The 20,074-nt window shown below is 50.0% G+C and overlaps 1 protein-coding gene across 2 annotated transcripts in view; it reads left to right on the forward strand.

Annotated features, from left to right (window-relative positions):
* Positions 1-16,545, forward strand: part of MAP3K9 (mitogen-activated protein kinase kinase kinase 9) — a 65,194-nt gene extending 48,649 nt beyond the window's left edge. The window contains exons 5-11 of one of the 2 annotated variants that reach the window (XM_015562026.1): positions 3,594-3,834; positions 5,741-5,863; positions 7,509-7,662; positions 10,305-10,373; positions 11,822-11,934; positions 12,873-13,676; positions 15,268-16,545. In XM_015562026.1, coding sequence (XP_015417512.1) covers positions 3,594-3,834; positions 5,741-5,863; positions 7,509-7,662; positions 10,305-10,373; positions 11,822-11,934; positions 12,873-13,676; positions 15,268-15,752 — 1,989 coding nt within the window. In that variant the 3' untranslated portion in view covers positions 15,753-16,545. The remainder of the gene's footprint in view (positions 1-3,593; positions 3,835-5,740; positions 5,864-7,508; positions 7,663-10,304; positions 10,374-11,821; positions 11,935-12,872; positions 13,677-15,267) is intronic. The other variant, XM_015562027.1, reaches the window with a different exon arrangement.
* The last annotated feature ends 3,529 nt before the right edge of the window (positions 16,546-20,074 follow it).

Below are 20,074 nucleotides of genomic sequence, written 5' to 3' on the forward strand. Positions count from 1 at the left end.
AAGCAACATGATAATAATAGCAGCTAAAATTACACGTATCTTTATGACTTCTCAGTTCTTTCACTTGAAAGGTCTGCTAAGACCTTTTCGTCCTTTTTATCCCGGAGTCTTATGCCCCTGCCGCCAGCATGTAGGGCAGGTGTCATTATCTTTTTCTTCTCGGAACTGAGGGTCAGTGACTGGTCTAGGTAAGCAGGGAACCAGAAACTTCAACCTGGGTCTTCAGATTCCCAAATCATCCTCTTCGCGGTATCATTATTGTTCCCTAAACAAATGACTTCAACATCATTTCCGGAGGCGATGTAACAAGATTAAATTCTTTTTATTCAACAGAGCAGTCCTAAACTTGGTACCGTTTGTCGAGTCAGCAAGCATTCTGCAGGGGAATGGAGTGAGCTGATGACAAATCTTTAAGGATCTCAGGGGGCAGGGGGAGAGACCTGCACTGACCACTGAGCAGAATGATTAAAAAACTGTTCCAACTAGAAAAACTGCAGAGTTGCTGGCCTTTTGCTAGATTGCTAATCACTGACTCTCAGTTATTTCTTTTGATGAATGAAATTATAAGGGTACCAGCCAATAAAAAAATGAAAGTTGGATTTTGTCAATAAGTAGTTACTAGCAAAAGTCAAACCCATTCTCACAATAGCTAACATTCATAGAGCAGGTACTATGTGCTGTGGTCTGTTATTTATTTATATGAATTCTTACATAATCATACCTAATGAGATAATAATTATCTTATGTTATACAACCCTGTGATGTTGGTGCTATTAACTCCCTATCACAGATGAGGCCCCTATCAAATTGCCCAAGGCCACACAGTTCAGGCAGTTTGTTCAGTCCTCGCTCTTTTTTAAAAAAATATATTTTATTGGTTATTCAGAGAGGAAGGGAGAGGATAGAGAGTTAGAAATATCGATGAGAGAGAAACATCGATCAGCTGCCGCCTGCACACTCCCTACTGGGGATGTGCCTGTAAACAAGGTACATGCCCTTGACCGGAATCGAACCTGGGACCCTTGAGTCAGCAGGCCGACGCTCTATCCACTGAGCCAAACCGGTTAGGGCCAGTCCTCGCTGTGATGCCTCTCCACATAAGGCTTGTAGTTGGGCGAGTGAGAGTAAGATGAATAATGAGCTTTGTCTCTGGAGTGATTCCTCTTACATTATTGACGGTAGACAATATGATTGGCACACTATGAGGTTGACCCCTCATAGGTGTTTCACAAGAAGGGGACTTACCATGTGTGAGGTTCTTCCAGGTATATAGTGCCCTAGGCTAGTACTCTGTGAATGTCTTGGTTTCCTATGTGATTCAGCTTATTCTTCAGGTTGGCTCAACCTACTGCTTCTAGGTATTGTGACCTGGCTTGGTCTCTGGACTGGGGTTGGGGTTCCCTAAAAGGAAGGAGCTTAGCTTCAAACCATCCCTTACACAAGAGTATGTGGGAGAGAGGACTTAGAAAGGCTGGTATTAGCTTGAACTGTTCAGCGCTCCCACTTAGCAGCAAATGGTAAATTATTACAACCAACCAGTAACAATTTTTCTGATTCGTCCATGTGTTTGTGTTTTCCTGATGGTGAAAGCTAAGTCATGGGACAGGGAAGCCAAGGATTTGGAAGGTGCACCATTGATCTCTTTGGAGCTTATTTCATCAAAGTAGAAGCTCAAAAGTTCAAGCTCATCTCGTAGATACTTATGATGAATCTATGTTCCATAAAGGAGGATTGCATTTATAAAAGTGTCTTCTACCTCCTTCTTTCTCATTCACTCATTCATTCATTGATTCAGCAGTTACTGAGCACCTACCATATACCAGACAATTTCCTAGGTGCTAATCCTCTTCTTGTTTCTCATTCTATTCCTTTTATGGTTGTTTTGATATTCTCTTGGGAATGGAAGATTAGTCAGACAAAAAGCTCCTACCACCAGAACATTTTATTCCCATCTCTGTTTTCTCTTCTGCTTTCTACCTGCTGCTCAGCTTCCCCAATATGTGCTCTCATACTTGTTTTTAAAAAAAGGTCTAAGTTTCTTATCTATAGTATTTTGTTTTTGTCCAGAATGACTCCTTCTAGTGGAGCATGTCATTGAGAATTTTAAGTTTCTACCACAGAAGTGTTGTTCTGGCTTCTTTATTAAAGAAACATTCCACTTTTTAAACATGGTTCTCCTAGGTTATTGACATGAGAGCTTTCTTAAATTTCCCCTTATCCCCACCCCTTTCAGTCCTAGGCCTGGAGTATCCAGTGTTAAAAGTTTAGGTTCCATATTTAAAAATTTTATACACATGCTTTGTTCTCTTTCCTATTTTCTTTCCTATTTCCTGATTCCATGCCTCCCACCTCTTCCCAGGACTCCGTGCTGGGTTCATTGATAAATTCATGTAGAAGGAAAAGGGGGTCTGCCCACCTAATGTGGCAGTGGTTCTAGAGCAAGTGCCTGGCAAAGATGTCAGGAAATGTTCTCTCTTTTCTTGCCTGCACCATCACCATCCTTCCAGAGCAAATGGCTGTCCTTTAAAATTAGAAGAGTCCTAACCGGTTTGGCTCAGTGGATAGAGCGTCGGCCTGCGGACTGAAGGGTCCCAGGTTCGATTCTGGTCAAGGGCCTGTACCTTGGTTGCGGGCACATCCCCAGTATGGGGTGTGCAGGAGGCAGCTGATCAATGTTTCTAACTCTCTCTCCCTCTCCCTTCCTCTCTGTAAAAAATCAATAAAATACATTTAAAAAAAATAAAGATAAGAAGAGAGTTCTGACCACATGCCTCAGCGGACTCCCTCACCAAGCAAGCATGCCTCCCCTACCTCTTCTGCAACAGCCACTCTGGAAATCTGTGTGTTTTTTAAAAATATTTTTAAAAAAATTGATTTCCTAGAGGAAGGAAAAAGGGAGAGAGAGAAACATCAATGATGAGAGAGAATCATTGATTGGCTGCCTCCTGCACCCCCCCCCCCCCACCCCCACTGGAGATTGAGCCCACAGCCCAGGCATGTGCCCCTGACCGGAATTGAACCTGGGACCCTTCAGTCCGCAGACCAACTCTCTATTCACTGAGCCAAACTGGCTAGGGCTGTTTTCTTTATTTGAATGTTTTAGGTGATGCCGGCAGAGTGATTCATTTATAGTGGGCACATTTTAAGGTAGATCACATTAAGTTGGCTCTTGTTTAAAAAAAACACTAACATTCTTACGTGATGGGAAAATTTAAAGTAGAATCACATCTGCAAAATATAAGTACATATTATATTTTCTACCCAACCCTCCATTTTTTTTCCTAACTCATAAGCAATTTTAATCAATAATCAAGGAACCACTGGGAGCTCTCAGTCCCGGGCTTGGCCTCTGGCTCCTCTACCTGTATCCTCAGTGTGACTGTTCTGAGCCTGCCTTTCTCCACCATCCAGGTGGGCAGGTGTTCATTCACCAGCTAACTATGGTGCTGCCGTCTCTGCTGGGGACTGGATGTATGGGGTGTTAAAGGGGCGCTCTCCAGGTGTCCCTGAGCACCAGCCTCCGGGCCCTCAGGCCTCACCTCTCTGCACTGACACCCACTCCTACTCATGGTTCTGGGTCCTGCTGCCCCCAGGAACTCCGCACATGGGAGGAGGAGCTGACGCGGGCTGCGCTGCAGCAGAAGAACCAGGAGGAGCTGCTGCGACGCCGCGAGCAGGAGCTGGCTGAGCGGGAGATCGACATCCTGGGACGCGAGCTCAATATCATCATCCACCAGCTGTGCCAGGAGAAGCCGCGGGTGAAGAAACGCAAGGGCAAGTTCCGCAAGAGCCGGCTGAAGCTCAAGGACGGGAACCGCATCAGCCTCCCTTCGGGTTAGTGGCCAGGGACCCACTGGGACTTGGGCACTGGGCGAGGGGCTGGGGTGGCCGGGGAGGTGCGGGAGCCAGGGGCTGAGCTGGACCCATGGCAGCTGAGTCTCAACATGGAGCCGGCCTGGAATGGGCCATTCCGTTGGACTGGCCTGCTGAAAAGGGACTCCACCCCAGGGCACTTTGTGAGGGTGACTGAACACAGAATATGAAGGGAAGACACACTGGCGGTGGTCCTGACGGGCAAGCCCGGTCCGGCTGCTAGAAGCATGGTCACTCATGTAAGCACATCCTACCTTAGGCACATCTGGCGAAGGAAGCGTGTCATTGTGGGGAACAGAGATTCCAGAGCATGTATGTGTGAGAAAAAGAACTCTTGTCTCATCTCAGGGTTCCTTTAAATCAGCGGTTCTCAACCTGTGGGTCGCGACCCCTTTGGCGGTCAAACGACCTTTTCACAGGGGTCGCCTAAGACCATCGGAAAACACATATATAATTACATATTGTTTTTGTGATGAATCACTATGCTTTCATTATGTTCAATTTGTAACAAGGAAAATACATCCTGCATATCAAATATTTACATTACGATTCATAACAGTAGCAAAATTACAGTTATGAAGTAGCAACGAAAATAATTTTATGGTTGGGGGTCACCACAGCATGAGGAACTGTATTAAAGGGTCGTGGCATTAGGAAGGTTGAGAACCACTGCTATAAATAATTAGTTCACTGGGCGCAATTGCGATTAGGACTAATATATAAGAATCTGATTTACACATATCCTTTCAGAAACGCATTGGCTGAGTACAGGTACCTTTGTGGTATGCACAACCCCGGGAAAATGCACAGAAATATGAAACTAGGCATTAGAATCTTGTGGGGGGCGCTGTACCCATGGAGGGAGGTGAACGCTTAAGTGTGTGTTTATGTAGATGAAAAGGTTCAGTGTATTCCGAGTCCTTAAGGCCCCAGGGAGCAAGCTGATTAGAAGTGAGGGAACGTGGGGAATATGGCCGAGTAGGAGCAGGAGTGGGTGGTCTGGAGCACAAGGATGGTGGCGTAAGCAGAGACAAGGGAATTCGTTTAGTGAAAGCCAGTGAATGTGTTCATGGGGCCTGCCTACTGGTTTCCTTGTTGAGCATTTGTTTTCTCTTCAGGCAATACAGTCCCTAAGCACCTCTGAGCCTCTGCATGTGCCCGCAGACTGCTGCGTGCCGGGGTAGCAGAGAGACTCAATCACAATCGTTCCCACCTCAGGGAGGTCACAGTCCAGGGGGCAGACTTAGGTGTCAGCATGCAGCTGTGATGATTATACCTCTTTGGTCGATGAGGAGAGTAACACTCAGAAATTCAGAGCTGTACACTTTCCATGGCTTAGGCCGAGCCGTAACTGCCTTTGAAATGCATCAGAATTCGGACCATTAGCTCCATGGCCCTCACTTCCCTAGGTTCCCACCAAGGGTTCGTTCTTATTCCCCTGCTCTGCCTGCACGTGGTGAGAAGCATTAGTCTGCCTGCTGGGGTCCCTGAGAAGACAGGTGTGCACTAATAGATTATATGAGACGGAGAATTTAAAGTTAGACTTCCTAGGATAATCATCAACTCTCAGGATCCCAAAAGGACTATTCTAAATATGTAATCGCCACACCTGTATCCATTTATGAAAACTGTCTCATGACTTCCACTGGGATAAGGAGTTTTCCTTCTCCTTGTATGTCCATCCTGCCATCCTGCCATCTTTTTGGGGGAAAAGAGATGATTCTGAAAGAGAACATTTCCCCGGTGAACGAGGAGTTTCTTAGGAAACGGGCCTGTCCCTCAAGCCTGCCAGGAAGTGCGTGTTTTCTAGGAGGAACTGGGTTGTGGGAGCATTCTAATGCACGTGTGTTTATCTTTCTCCAAGCAGATTTCCAGCACAAGTTCACGGTGCAGGCCTCCCCGACCATGGATAAAAGGAAGAGCCTCAGCAGCAGCCGCTCCAGCCCTCCTGCAAGCCCCACCATCATCCCTCGCCTTCGAGCCATCCAGTGTGAGACTGCTTCCCAGATTAGTTGGGGCCAGAACATCGGGGGCATCTGTCCCCGACTCTGTCCAGCCACCGACTGGTCCAGGCTTGCACCATCCATAGCTCCTGCCACTTCTCCTCGACAATGTGTATATACATGCACATATGTACGCAAACCTCAGCCTCCCCTGGTCTCCCTCCATTAGCTTTACTGCTGCCTCCTCTTCCTCTTCCTCGTAGTCAGATACCAGCAAAGGTCTGTGGGTACAAAGCGTTTTGGTGTGTGATATAGATACAGGTTGGTACCATGGCCTGGGCACCTTGTGCGCTCTGCTGTATTTGAGGTGTCGTTGTTTTTCTTTTGTTCATGCTTCCTAGGGAAGGGTGTTTTCAAAGTGTAGGTCCTAAGAAAACTTGCCAAGTATTTTATGATAGGCCAAATCTGGACCGATTTCTTTTTTTTTTTTTAAATATGTATTTTTATTTTTTTAAAATATATTTTATTGATTTTTTTACAGAGAAGAAGGGAGAGGGATAGAGAGTTAGAAACATGGCTCAGATGCCTCCTGCACACCCCCTACTGGGGATGTGCCCGCAACCAGGGCACATGCCCTTGACCGGAATCGAACCTGGGACCCTTCAGTCCGCAGGCCAGTGCTCTATTCACTGAGCCAAACTGGTTAGGGCTGATTTCATTTTTATGGCGGTGTTTATTAAAAAGAATTGATATATACACTCCTTGTGGTTCTAAAAGGTTGGATGGGATCTGGAGACAGATGGACAGCATCGCCATTTAAAACTACTCCTTGTAGTTTTAAAGCATATACATGTCACATGCATGTGTGTGTGTATGTATATGAATGAACTAGTTTCCCTGATTTAAGAGATTTCACTTAAAAAAAAAAATTCCGGATTTCTGGCTTTCCTTGAAAAATCAGACCACATCAGTGGACTCCCTTTTGCAGTGGCCACAGTTGGCTGGCACCCGCGGAGGCTTCCACATGCTCCGTATTTTGCCTCAGTTCTCTCAACTGCTTATTTTTTGGCAACTGGCTCACTTCACTCATTTGTGGAATAAGCCACTTCTCTGAAGCAGGTGGGTTTCAGCCCACGCCCAGAAGAGTGTTCTTCCTGTTATCTCTTCTATTTCTCTAGGCCTGTTCCTTTCCTCTGTCCTCCTCCTCCTGACTTCCTTTTCCAGAGCCTCGAAACCCTCATTTGCTTCCTTTCCACCACTTTCCTTACAAAAATGTCTGCACTTCACACCTCCGTTGCCCCTTATCCCCACCCACCCCACACTCTAGTCCCACCCAACCAAACAAATGTCTCCGTCAGATCTGTTTGGAGCACTGAGGGCTGGTTGGCCTGCGCTCCAGCTTTTCGTTGGACTCATGAGAACCTAGGAAGGGTTCCCACGTCTGGTACTTTGAGAATGCTAAGTGAGAGGGGGCTGAGAACTCCATTACTTTCCTGGAAGGCTCCACGTGGGCACGGAGTTTTTGAAGAAATGTGACTTCTTCCCGGGAGCTCCAAGTGTGTGTGTGTTTGTGTGTGTGTGTGTTTGTGTGTGTGTGTGTGTGTGTGTGTGTGTGTAGAGGCTGGTTTAGGGGGCTGGTCGGGAGCGCTGTCCATCTGTCTCCAGATTCCATCCAACCTTTGTTACTCACAGTGACACCAGGTGAAAGCAGCAAAACCTGGGGCCGGAGCTCAGTCATCCCAAAGGAGGAAGGAGAGGAGGAGGAGAAGAGGACTTCCAAGAAGAAGGGACGGACGTGGGGGCCGGGGACGCTGGGTCAGAAGGAGCTTGCCTCGGGCGACGAAGGGTAAGAGCCAGATGATGGGAGATTCTCATTTGAAGACGGGGCACCTTTTAAAACTACGGTGGGAAGTACCTTTTTCTCTATTGTGCGTTTCACTTCTTCCTCAGAAATTATGAGCTTCTCGATCTTTACAACAGAGTTTGCCAATTTCCTTTTTCCCTGGAACCGCCTATGATAGGGGCTGGCACACTTTTTCCATAAAGGGCCAGATAATAAATATTTTAGGCTTTGTGGGCCGTGTGGTGTCTATGGTAACGGCTCCGTTTTATTGTGGTAGTGCAGAAGCAGCCACAGAGCATGGACGAGACGGAAGTGAAGAAGAGGTAGTGGGCAGGAGGTAGACCATGAGTGACAGTTCACCGACCGCCAGAGGAGTGCTACTCAGAGTAGCAAATACTCTGAGGCTGAGCCAGGTGGACAGAGTTCTGCTAGAATATTGTAATTAAACCTGGCTCTTCCCCAAAACATCTGCTCAGAGGAAAGAAGGCATATGGATTAGGGGGCCCTCTTGACTGGAGACTCCTCCCGAAGCTGGGGCAGGCAGAATAATCCAGTCCTGGTAGAACTCAGGGCCACTACAACTTCTTTGAGGCCCCACCCCATAGCCACTCTGATGGGTGGGAGCGCCCCCTCTGGGCAAAGCGCAAAGCATGCCTTGGTGCCTTAGATGTGCTTGTGTGTGCTCTGTGGGCTTGTGGCCTAGGACTCACATTCTCCCGGTCCTTATCCTTCCGAGGCCAGGCACTTGTAGTACACTAGTGAAGAGCTTGGATACTGCCCCTGAGCTCCCTGGGCTCGAATCCTGGCTCCGCCATGCCTCGCTGTGGAACCTTATGTTTTCTTACCCATAAAATGGGGTTATATCCATACCCGTCTCATGGAGTTGATGGAGGAGTAAATAAGCTCATCTGTGTGAAGTGCAGAGAAGATTAGCTGGCTCGTCGTAAGCAGGTGTAAAATTTGCTATGCTTCTCCCATGCTTTAGTGCAATTCTATTTCATACCTGAAGAACAAACACAATGGTTTATACTTCTTATTCTTGGTGTGAGAATCTAGAACCATGTTTGTTTGTTTTTACTTTTCCTAGTGTGAATATAAGCAGCAATTTGCCTCACCCTTTCTAGTGGCTTTCCGAAGAGCTTCTAAGGTTCAATAGCAGACTTCTAGGTGCCCTCAACCTATAATTGGCCTTCATGTTCCTCCAAACACGAAGATTTCGTGTCCAAAATCTAGCTCGCTATGTCAGATCTGAGCTGAATGTGAAAATACTTTGGTTCGTAAAGGACTGACTATTTGAAGCCAGGCTTTGGAGATTGCTAGCTACCCTGGGATAGAAAATTTAGGGCAAACTACCTAAGCTGTGTAGACCCCCTGGGGATGTGAAGTGTGACTTCTTCCCGGGAGGAGCCCTTGGTCTGTCCTCTGTGCCCTGGGCGGGAGAGAAGAAACTCAGTCACTGAATCCCATGATATGTCTGACATGAGTGTGATTACAGATAGGACTTACCAGGTTGGCTAAGGATCCCAGTTGTTTCTGTGGTTTGGCTTCATTTAAAGAGGTTGTTTTTTGTGTTGTTTTTTTTTCTTGCTAATAAATTAAGTTTACTTTGCAGTATAAAATGTTAACTTTGGGATTTTCTTCCTCCTTATATACATTTGCTCACAAAACTTTATTTTTAAAGATTTTTTTTTCCAATCCTCATTCGAGGATATGCCTTCATTGATTTTTTTTTTTTTTTATGCCTTCATTGATTTTTGAGAGCGAGGAAGTGGGGGTGGGGAGTTACATCGATGTGGAGAGAAACATTGATCAGTTGCCTCCCGTACATGCCCCAACCGGGAATCAATCCTACAACCAAGTTATGTGTCCTGACCAGGAATCGAACCTGCGACTTTTTTGGTGGGTGAGATGATGCTCCAACAAATTGAGCCAGTTTTTTGTTTTGTTTTGTTTTAGAGTGGGAGGGGAGAGAAAGAGAGAGAAGCATCGGTTTGTTTTTCTACTTATTTATGCATTCAATGGTTGATTCCTATTTATGCCCCAACTGGAGGCTGAACCTGTAACCTTGGCGTATGGTGAGCACGATCTGACCAGCTGAACTACCCGGGCAGGCCTGCCCTTGAGACTTTTGAAACAGTTCAAAATATGTGACTTCATTTTTCATGATTCTCAATTCCTATCTAAGAAATAAAATGGATTCTACCCAGTCTTGAATAAAAAAAACCTCTTTAATGTCAGCAATTTCTAAGAGCCTCTATATGACAATATTTCTAAATTTGGTCCCTGCCAGCTAAAGAAAATATATAGACATAAAGCTCTATTGAATTTAGTAATGTTAAGTGAATCTGCATCTCTATATTTTAAAAATATAATAGTCCACATTTGTAGGGGAGTTTGCAGGCCCCGTAGAATGATGCTGTGGCTGCCCCAGGGACCTTTGTCCCAGGGACTGGGTGGTCCTGATGTGTAGCAGCTCAAGCTGGGCCATCTTCATAAGATCCTTTTATGGTGTGGGCTTTGCTGACCGGACAAGGGGAGGGTGGCTGGTGACGTGGTTCGAGTCCAGCCTTGAGGGGTCTCCTCTGAGAGAGGCTGAGCTGGATATACCTGCTCGACCCACTACTGATTCTCTGTGTTCATTGAAGATCCCCTCAGAGACGTGAGAAAGCTAACGGGTTAAGTACCCCATCAGAATCTCCACATTTCCACTTGGGGTGAGTCTCATCGTCACCCTTTCAAATGTATTGGCAATAGCCCCCCTTCCATTTCCTTGTTCTCACAGTGCACCTCATAGAATCCAGCCTCGTTACTGCCAAGCTGTGCTGACGTTTCATTTATTTATTTTAAGCAGTACCATCGTGCACCTTGGGAGAATTCCTGTGTTGGTCTGACTTTACCTTGTTCTTCACTTCCCTGATCACTCTGGTTATTGGGGCTCTCCTGGTACCCTTAATTGTAGGGAGACCGTAGTATGTACTCTTTGGTCTGCAGTGCTGGCTCTGACTATGCTAACCTGGATTTCCTTGGACCCAGAGCTGGAGGCAGTGTTGTTCTAAGGTTAGCGGGCGGAAGTCCCAGGCTAGGGGTTCTAGCAGCTTGCTTATCTCCTGTGGTGTATTTTGGTTCACACCACTGGTGGCTAGAATGTATTCTAGTTCATTGGTATTTGTGATGGCACTTGAAACAGATCTGAAGTCATGGAAAAACTTGGTTCTTCTCTCTCCCTCAAGAGAAACTGGGAAGAGTGGGCTTCCATTGAATGGCTTTCTAGCCCAAAAATGAGAGCCACCTCAGGTTCTAATACTGGTATTTCTAGGGCAACCACAGCACAGATTCCTGTCCTTCCTCTCATTGTCCTCAAGGGAAAGGCCAGTGTTTCTGGGCCCCTGACTCCCCCCCCCCCCACAACCCACCGCCCCCAACCACAAACACACCTATCAGGGGGTTGGTGGGCTTCCCAGTCTGTGTCTGGAGTTGCTGGCTTGCTAGTGTGAGCTGATTCCAGGGATGAAAGCGCGCTCCTGTCCTTTTGCTCTCCAGTCCCAGACAAACCGAGGGCTCGCATACAGCGTTACGTCCTCCCCACATAGGTCTGTCCCAAAGTGCACTGGGTTGGTGCAGCTGTGTTGGTTGGTTTTTGATTTTTGGAAAGTGAATGGCTTTGACAGTTGCCTGAGCATGCCATAAGCTTGGAAGGAGGAATTGAGAAATGATGTGAGTGGAGCCACCTGGCCGTCTCTGCCCGCTCCTCTGCCCAGGGCCTGGCTGGCATGGCATTGCAGTGTTTCTGATGTCACCCGTGTGTTGTATTCAGTGTCTGTGGATGGATGGCCTCTCCCTTAAGATGGGCTCAGGGTAGATCCTGGCCGGTGCTGGGCAGTCCTTATTCCTCTGTCCTCTTCCCGGTCTGCCCATCAGATCCTTCCACAGCCCTTAGCAGCATGTGAAGGGGGGGGTGTCACGCCGCTGCTTTTCTCTCCCTGCAGCATGTGCGCTTTTGTTGATGAAGCAGGTGGGCTCAGTAAGGTTTGTTGCCTGTTCCCCAAGGCTCTAGAGGGCTCTGGTGTCATGAAGGGAGACACATTCCCACAGGCCCATGGAACTGAGGGTGGAGTAAGGGCAGTAACCAGTATTAATAGTGTCCTCCTTTCCCCTTCTGTAGCCTCAAGTCCCTGGTAGATGGATACAAACAGTGGTCGTCCAGTGCCCCCAACCTGGGGAAGGGCCCTCGGAGCAGCCCGGCCCTGCCGGGGTTCACCAGCCTTACGGAGATGGGTAAGCATTGCCCTTGTCTAGACTCTCTCCCTGTGCCCCCAGGGAATTCTTGCCAAGCTTCTAGGACTGTGTAGGGTCCTCAGTATTACTTCATGGGGTCGTCCCCTCTTTTACTCAAATCCTGGCCCCCCACCCTAGTCCCTCTTCATTTGCGCTATTCCCATTTCATTGAATCTTCCCAAGTCACTACGGCTGCCATGGAGCCTGCCCTTGGCCTTCTGTCCCAAGGGGCCAGTCAGGGTCTCCTTAGGGCAGTGCAGAAGGGTGAGGCCTTGACTCAGGCATTTTCCGTTTCTGGGTCTGTTTCCTCATATTTCAGTGTAGGATGTCCATAAAACAAGAGATGGTGGTAGAGGTTGCCGCAGTCTTCCTCTTAAGGGAGATCACTGAATGGGTAAGGTCTTCTCCAGGCTCTCTCTCAGAGAGTCATCCTCTTATTTATCTCTGTAGATTCCCAAGGTCATAGTAGGTCAGTCTATAGAGAAGGTTGGCCTTCACCCATGGAGGGGATCTACTCCTTTGCAAGAGTCCAGTCTTAAGACACATCTCCAGGCTGTCATTCTAGAAACCCAAGGTCCCTTGCAATTCCAAAGTGCAAAAAAATTAGGGATGTTTCTGTCTATCCATTGTTCTAGGGAACTCGCTGCTCTTCTTGTGTTGAGGGTCCCTAGGAAAGAAGTAGGAAATTGGCAGATCTGCTTCTGCAAGTAGGGAAACAAGCTCTGGAATGGAGAGTGATTTCTCGCTGGTCACAGTGGAGTGGGGAGGGGTAAAGCCCTGTTGGTTCAATGCCCAGTCCCCCATCTCGCCCACCTGACTCTTTGACCTCTGCATCCCTGACACTGAGCCAGGAGGCCTGGGTGGGGGAGACGGACCAGAATCTTACTGTTGCTGCTGCATTCCCATGTTCTATTTCCCGTCTACTCTCAACTTCACAGAGGATGAGGACAACGAAGGCCCAGGGAGTGGGGAAAGTCGCCTACAGCATTCACCCAACCAGTCCTACCTCTGTATCCCATTCCCTCGTGGAGAGGATGGGGATGGCCCCCCCAGTGACACAGCCCACGAGGAGCCCACCCCAGTCAACTCAGCCACCAGTACCCCTCAGCTGACGCCAACCAACAGCCTCAAGCGGGGCGGCGCCCACCACCGCCGCTGTGAGGTGGCTCTGCTTGGCTGTGGGGCTGTTCTCGCAGCCACAGGCCTAGGGTTTGACCTGCTGGAAGCTGGCAAGTGCCAGCTGCCTCTCCCAGAGGAGCCTGAGCCACCAGCCCGGGAGGAGAAGAAGAGGCGCGAGGGACTTTTTCAGAGGGCCAGTCGTCCTCGACGGAGCACCAGCCCCCCATCCCGGAAGCTCTTCAAGAAGGAGGAGCCCATGCTGTTGCTAGGAGACCCCTCTGCCTCCCTGACACTGCTGTCTCTCTCCTCCATCTCCGAGTGCAACTCCACGCGCTCCCTGCTGCGTTCGGACAGCGATGAGATCGTGGTGTATGAGATGCCTGTCAGCCCAGTGGAGGCCCCACCCCCGACCCCTTGCACCCACAACCCCTTGGTCAACATCCGAGTGGAGCGCTTCAAACGGGACCCTCACCAATCTCTGACTCCCACCCACGTCACCCTCACAGCCCCCACGCAGCCCAGTGGTCACCGGCGGACCCCTTCTGACGGGGCCCTCAAGCCAGCGGCTCTCCTGGCCAGCAGGAGCCCCTCCAGCAACGGGCTGAGCCCCAGCCCTGGAGCAGGTGAGTCCTGCCCCCTCCTCTCTTCTCTTTCCTGCCTTTGTGCCTTCCCCAAGGGTAGGGATGTTACAGTGAACTCCATTCCTCCTCTGACTCAGCCAATCCAGATGGCTGGTCTGTCCTGTGCCTCAGGGGGTCTTCCCTGAGGAGCAAGAGAGGCAGGTTCTAGGAAGGACCAGAGCCGGGATTTGGGCTCCTGTGGACGCTGGGGCCCTGGGCCTGGGAGAGCACAAGGCAGTGCTCTGGGCCTGAATGCAGAGGGCCAGCGTCAGGGCACAGGAGGGCGGGAGCCTAGCTCTGCTTGTTCCCTGCAGAAGAGATTGCGGTTACCAGAAGGAGCCTGCCCTGAACTAGGACGGGTGTTTTTTGCTGTGCTCTCGCCTCATGATAGCACTAGGACAGGCACACTCATAGGCAAACCTCCGCCCAGGCCTCCTGCCCTTCACCACTCACCCCTGACTCATGCCTGACTCTTCGGAAGTGGAGGTGTGTCCAGGTAAATTGCTGTGCTTGCGCAGAGACCTGCCTTCTCCATCTGACACCTGTGACACCTGTGACACCTGGGCACGCCTGCACCCTTCCTGGGTCTTTCCCATCACTAGCCCTTCCTCCCAGAAGACCTGGGTCTGACTTGGAAGCCGCCTCTAATCCAGTAGGAGACGCGATGTAGTACTTTTCAAGGGGATTTGCCTGTAAATGATCATTGTATCCGCCCATCCAGCTGTCTCTCCCCTCTTTAGATTTTGTTTTTTTTATAAAGGAACTCATCCTTTATTTTTTAAAAATATATTTTATTGATTATTTACAGAGAGGAAGGGAGAGGGATAGAGAGTTAGAAACATCGATGAGAGAGAAACATTGATCAGCTGCCTCCTGCACACTCCCCACTGAGGATGTGCCCGCAACCAAGGTACACGCCCTTGACCGGAAATCGAACCTGGGACCCTTGAGTCCACAGGCTGATGCTCTATCCACTGAGCCAAACCAGTTAGGACAAGATTTTTTTTGTTAAACATAAATATGTGACCTCTCCCTATATTACTCCCTTTTTTTAGATTTCTGATGCCTAGCTTTGTCCTCATCACATGTTTATTAAATAGATGAACTGGGAATGAACCGACATTTCCTTAAGTCATGGGTCAGCAAACATTTTTGGTAAAGGGCCAGATGGTCAGTATTTTAGGCTTGGTGGGACATACAGTTTCTGTTGTAACTGCCCACCTCCGCTGCTGCAGTGGGAGAGCAGGCAGTAGGTGTGGCTCTGTTCCAATAAAACTTTATTTACAAACACAGGTGGCTGGCCTGTGAGTTGTAGTTTACCAGCATCTGCCTTAAGTCATTTAATTATAGATATAACCCCCATCTATCCCGTTATTGTTGTCAGATATAGTGACCATGGTCTTCTAGTTCACTGTTGTATTTTCCAGTGCCTCCCAACACACTGCATGGCACATAGTAGGTGCTCATTAACTACTTGTTGTTTGTGTTATCCCAAGTGAGTAGGGCCTTGGCAAGGTGGGGATGGAGCAGAGTATACCTGGCCCAGAAACAAGGGACCCTCATCTGATGCCACTCCCTTTGTCTTTTTGACCAGGAATGTTGAAAACCCCCAGCCCCAGCCGAGACCCAGGTGAATTCCCCCGTCTCCCTGACCCCAATGTAGTTTTCCCCCCAACCCCGAGGCGCTGGAACACACAGCAGGACTCCGCCTTGGAGAGACCCAAGACCCTGGAGTTCCTGCCTCGGCCGCGTCCTTCCGCCAACCGGCAACGGCTGGACCCCTGGTGGTTTGTGTCCCCCAGTCACGCCCGTAGCGCCTCCCCGGCCAACAGCTCCAGCACAGAGACACCCAGCAACCTGGACTCCTGCCTTGCTAGCAGCAGCAGCACTTTGGAGGAGCGGCCTGGGCTCCCAGCCCTGCTCCCGTTCCAGGCGGGGCCGCTGCCCCCCACCGAGCGGACGCTGTTGGACCTGGACGCCGAGGGCCAGAGTCAGGACAGCACTGTGCCACTGTGTAGAGCTGAACTGAGCGCACACAGGCCTGCCTCTTATGAAATCCAGCAAGAGTTCTGGTCTTAGCATGGAAAGGCTCAGGGTGGGCAAGGGGGATGCAGGAGGAGATGGGGGAGCTGGCTGGCACAGCCCTTTCTCAGAGTTGGACCCCTGAGATCCAGTCCCACTTCTTGCACTGATAATGCACTTTGAAGACAGAAGGGATGGAAGCAGAGCCACTTCAGAGGGTCGCTAGCCCTGCAGGGCCTTTTACCTGTGTCCACTGGAGGGGCTGTGGCTATCAGCTCTGGCTGTAGGGGGAGGGGGTACGTGCATGTCCCCCACCCTCCACAGTCTTCCTCGCCTTTAGGGTGACCCTGCGGCGTCACTCAGCCAAATCTGTCTGCTGCTCCCTCTCCTCAGCCCCCTGGGTATGCCCAGGGCCTGTCCTGGGGGCCCTGTTAGCCCTGAGTTCAGCCTTCCCAAACATCAGTATTGGATGTTCTGTGATTGATTTTATGTCTCTTCCACATTCTTCCCCAACACCCATGAATCAGAATCTTGTTTGATGTGAGCTTTTCTGTGTCCTAAGCCCTTCCATGCCAGTTGGGGGACGGATGGACCCGGCACTACCTCCCTGCACTTCCAGGTGCCCACCTATTTATTTGAGCCTGCCCGTGGTAGGGAAGCTGCCTCAGTGAGAGCTGGGGGCGAGGAGGGTGTTAGGGAAAATACAGTTAGCTGCAGTAAAGAGGGTAACGGAGTCTGTCCATCCTTGTTCCTTTTGGCACCCATCTCCCTGGGATCCAGACATGGTCAGGCCAGGTTCCGATACAAACATAAGCTCATCCCATGAGCAGTTGCTTGGGATGCCAGAGACCAAGTTCCTCCGTTTGTCCCTTTTGTTGTCTGATCTTTATGTGTCATTCCCTTCCCGCGAGCTTTCCTCCAGTCCCTGGAAATAGTGGACTTTGGGTTCCGTATTTGGTTGGTAGATATCCTGCATTGCACCAGAATAGCATATGGGGTGGGGGTGGGGGGTCCTCGACACAGGGGGTTGGAACTGGGCAAGGGTGTTCCTTCTCAGCCAGGCCATCCATTCTGAAATGCCCGTGAAGTAAAACAGGGCCCTTGGTAGTACCTTCCGTGAATGGATGCGTGCGGCGGCGATGATTGTAAGGTGCTCCGAGAGCCACCGATGGACAGTTAACCTCCAAGTCCCGGCACTGGCCACTGGCCAAGGCTCTTGTCTCTGTGCACAGATGGCCCCAATGCTGGACTCTGGAGCCAGGTAGGAAGGACAACAGTGGTCAACCCTGACTTTTCTGGAATTTGATTCCTTGACTTGAATGTTGAGCTTCTTCTGGAGTTTTCTCTTACGCATCTTCACTACTCCACTCACTCTGAGGCCTCCTGCATCAGTGAGGCCTCCTGCATCCGTGAGAACAGTTGTCTCTGAGTGGGGGAAACAGCGTGATTGGGAGTAGAGTCCTTAGGTCCTGCTCCTCCCCCCTCAAGACTCTGTGTTGCTCCACCGCCTTTTATCATAAAACGTTCCTCTGGAGGTGTTGGTGCCAGCCTGCAGGCTCCTTGCTCTTGCTGCCTGAATGTCAGAACGGGGAGAGCGGTGAAGCAGGTCCAAGTGATAGATATGGTCACTGCTCTCTCTCTGCACCTGTGACAGACATCCTGCTGTGGGGATGGCTTTCAAATCGTTCCTTGTTTTATGAGCCCACTGGCACTTTGGTTCAAGGGCCCCACCTAGTCTTGGCTGGGGAGGCACTATTGGTTTTGTGGCCCAGGGTTTGTTGTTGCATCTCATCCTCTCTTTGTCTTTGTTCAGTGAAGCCTACATCTAGGAGACTGTTTTTGCCCTGATTCCCTACTCCTTAGCCAGGAGGAATAAACTGTGAGTCCAGCCAGGACTCCTCTTCATTCCTGGTGGGAGAGGGACACAGGTGGTCTGTTCTGTGCACCTCCCTGGACTCTGCATAGCTCCAGCCACCAACACACCTGTAAGCCACTAAGCGGCTCTCGGGGGGAGGTGGGGTGCAGTCTGCAGCATGATCCAAACCATGCTGACTCTGGATGGTGCTCTGTGGTGTGAGGCAGGGATGCTTCCTTTGCTCATGTTCTACCTTTTGCCATTTTGTTAGGTGGTAGCCACCTTTCTTGGAAGTGTAACCGACATAGCATAAACCGAGTGACGGCCACTTGCCATTGAGTGACAGTTGAACCCCGCTCTTACTCCTCCATCCAGGAGGGAGCCAGAGGCTGGTCTCTGCTGAGGGAAGCACTGTAACTGCCAGAGGCAGCAGCGGGGTTCTTCTGAAAATGCTCCCGTGAGTTTCCATGATGATGAAGGAGTTACCCTCTCTCTCTGATGGGCCCCTGGGAAAAGGATCCTATAGGGTAGCAAGTTTGAGGTACTTTCTGTCTATTTAGGTTCCCTGGCCTCTGTGGTCATGGCCAGGCTCAGGCCTTGAACCTGGGGACCAGGCTTCCTCTGCAACAGCAATGGCCTTCCTTTCCCCTTTTCTCTCTCCACAGAGACTTCCCCTTACTCTTGGCCGGTGCTCACTACATGGACGATGTTGATAGGAAACAGACCCTGTTCTCTGCCCCTTATCCTTAGAGGTGTTGGCTCCTTCCACTGATGCTAAACAGATGATCCTTCATTTACCACCTGGGGCATCCAGGCCACTGCTGGGGCTGAGTGGATGTCCTAGATATCCTCATATGTTATTTCTAAGAGACGTTGGTGTATGCTCTTAATGTCCCATCCTTTAATACCCTGAGGGTTTGGTGGTGGTTGATGATGATGATGATGATGATGGTGCTACCTTATATTTGCATGACTCGGAATAATGCTAACCTTTCCTTCTGACCTAGTACAAAATGACATCACTTTCCTTCTACATTCGGTGCCCTTGCTGGTAGACAAGGGGAAATGCTTGAAGACAAAGGTTCAAGTGAAGAGAAATGAAAAAGCTGCTTGGGTGGATTTCTGAGTCGGGCACCAGGCTCTGAGCCCTGAACACGTTGGCTCTGTTCCTCACTCTGCTTCTGCCGTCTGACCTCGGGCTTGTCTCTTCACTCTCAGATTTCCTTCCTGCAAAGGCCGCCGTCCCCGCTTCCCTCCCAAGGGCAGTGAGCGCAGTATCAGCAGGTCAGTGAGGACGGGCTGCTGAGGTTGGCAGTGTGGTTCTCACCCTTTCCTTCTAGGGACTTGCCTGCCATCTCCTCCTTTGTCTTCTGGAAGAGGAGTGATTGGAGGTTGGCTTTGCGTGACTAACAGGGCCCATGGTCAGGCCCGTGCTCTTCTCCTGCATTTATGTAGCACCTGATGTTTACAAGCCTCCTTCCAAATTCCCCCACTTACTGTGCCCGGCTCATCGTCTCCACCACTAGTGTCTCCCAGAGGAGGAGTGGCTGGGGGCAGCATCAGAATGACAGCTGGGGTCTCTGATTTCTTGGAGTCCCTCCTGGAGTCTTATTTGTTCAGAGACTGGAATCAGGCCAAATCCTGGAGGAACCTTCAGGACAGGGTCAGCTGGCCTGTGGGACATGTGTCATGGTGTGGGCTTCCTCACACAGCCCTTTTCCCTCAGACCACGATTGTTCGGGGATGTGGTGGGGCACCCGAGGGCAGCGAGGCCTGATTTTTTTTTATTGATTTCAGAGAGGAAGGGAGAGGGAAAGATAGATAGAAGCATCAGTGATGAGAGAGAATCATTGATCGGCTGCCCCCTGCACACCACACACTGGGGATTGAGCTCAAAATCTGGGCATGTGCCCCAACTGGGAATCGAACCATGACCTCCTGGTTCATAAGTGGATGCTCAACCACTGAGCTAGGCCGCCAGCTGGGGAAGGCCTGACTTCTTGTCAACACTCTTGCTCTACAGCCCCCACATTGGGCCCCCCTCCCTCCCCTGCAAGGAGGGAGACACCTCCTGAGCACCCCTAACTCTTCAAACTTGCTGTTAACGCACAGGGCAGTGGGTACTGAAGACTGGATGGCTGTGAATGGTTCACTTCTGGCAGGCCCCTCAGCGCAGAACGGGACCTTTTCCTTTCATTAAGCCTTTGACTCAGGTGTGTAGCATCCTCAGGCAGGTCAGAAACACTCCATTGCCATTTTTTTTTTATTGTTGAAAGTATTACAGATGTCCCCCCCTTTCCCCATTGACTCCCTTCACCCCGACCTGCCCCTGCCCCCCAGGCGGTGTCCATGGGTTATGCATTATTGCCTCTTGAAGGATTGGGGGAAGAAGCAGATGCCAAGTTTGGGGCGGGGGGCGGGGGAGGCTGGGCTTTTCCCGAGGCCTCTGTCAGAGACTGCACCCCTTGGTCAGAGGTGAGAACAGCCTGCAGCTCATGGTGGTTGTGATGGGAAGTGAGGGAGG

This window comes from Myotis davidii, unplaced genomic scaffold (assembly GCF_000327345.1).
Source record: "Myotis davidii unplaced genomic scaffold, ASM32734v1 scaffold17, whole genome shotgun sequence".
Lineage (NCBI taxonomy): Eukaryota > Metazoa > Chordata > Mammalia > Chiroptera > Vespertilionidae > Myotis > Myotis davidii.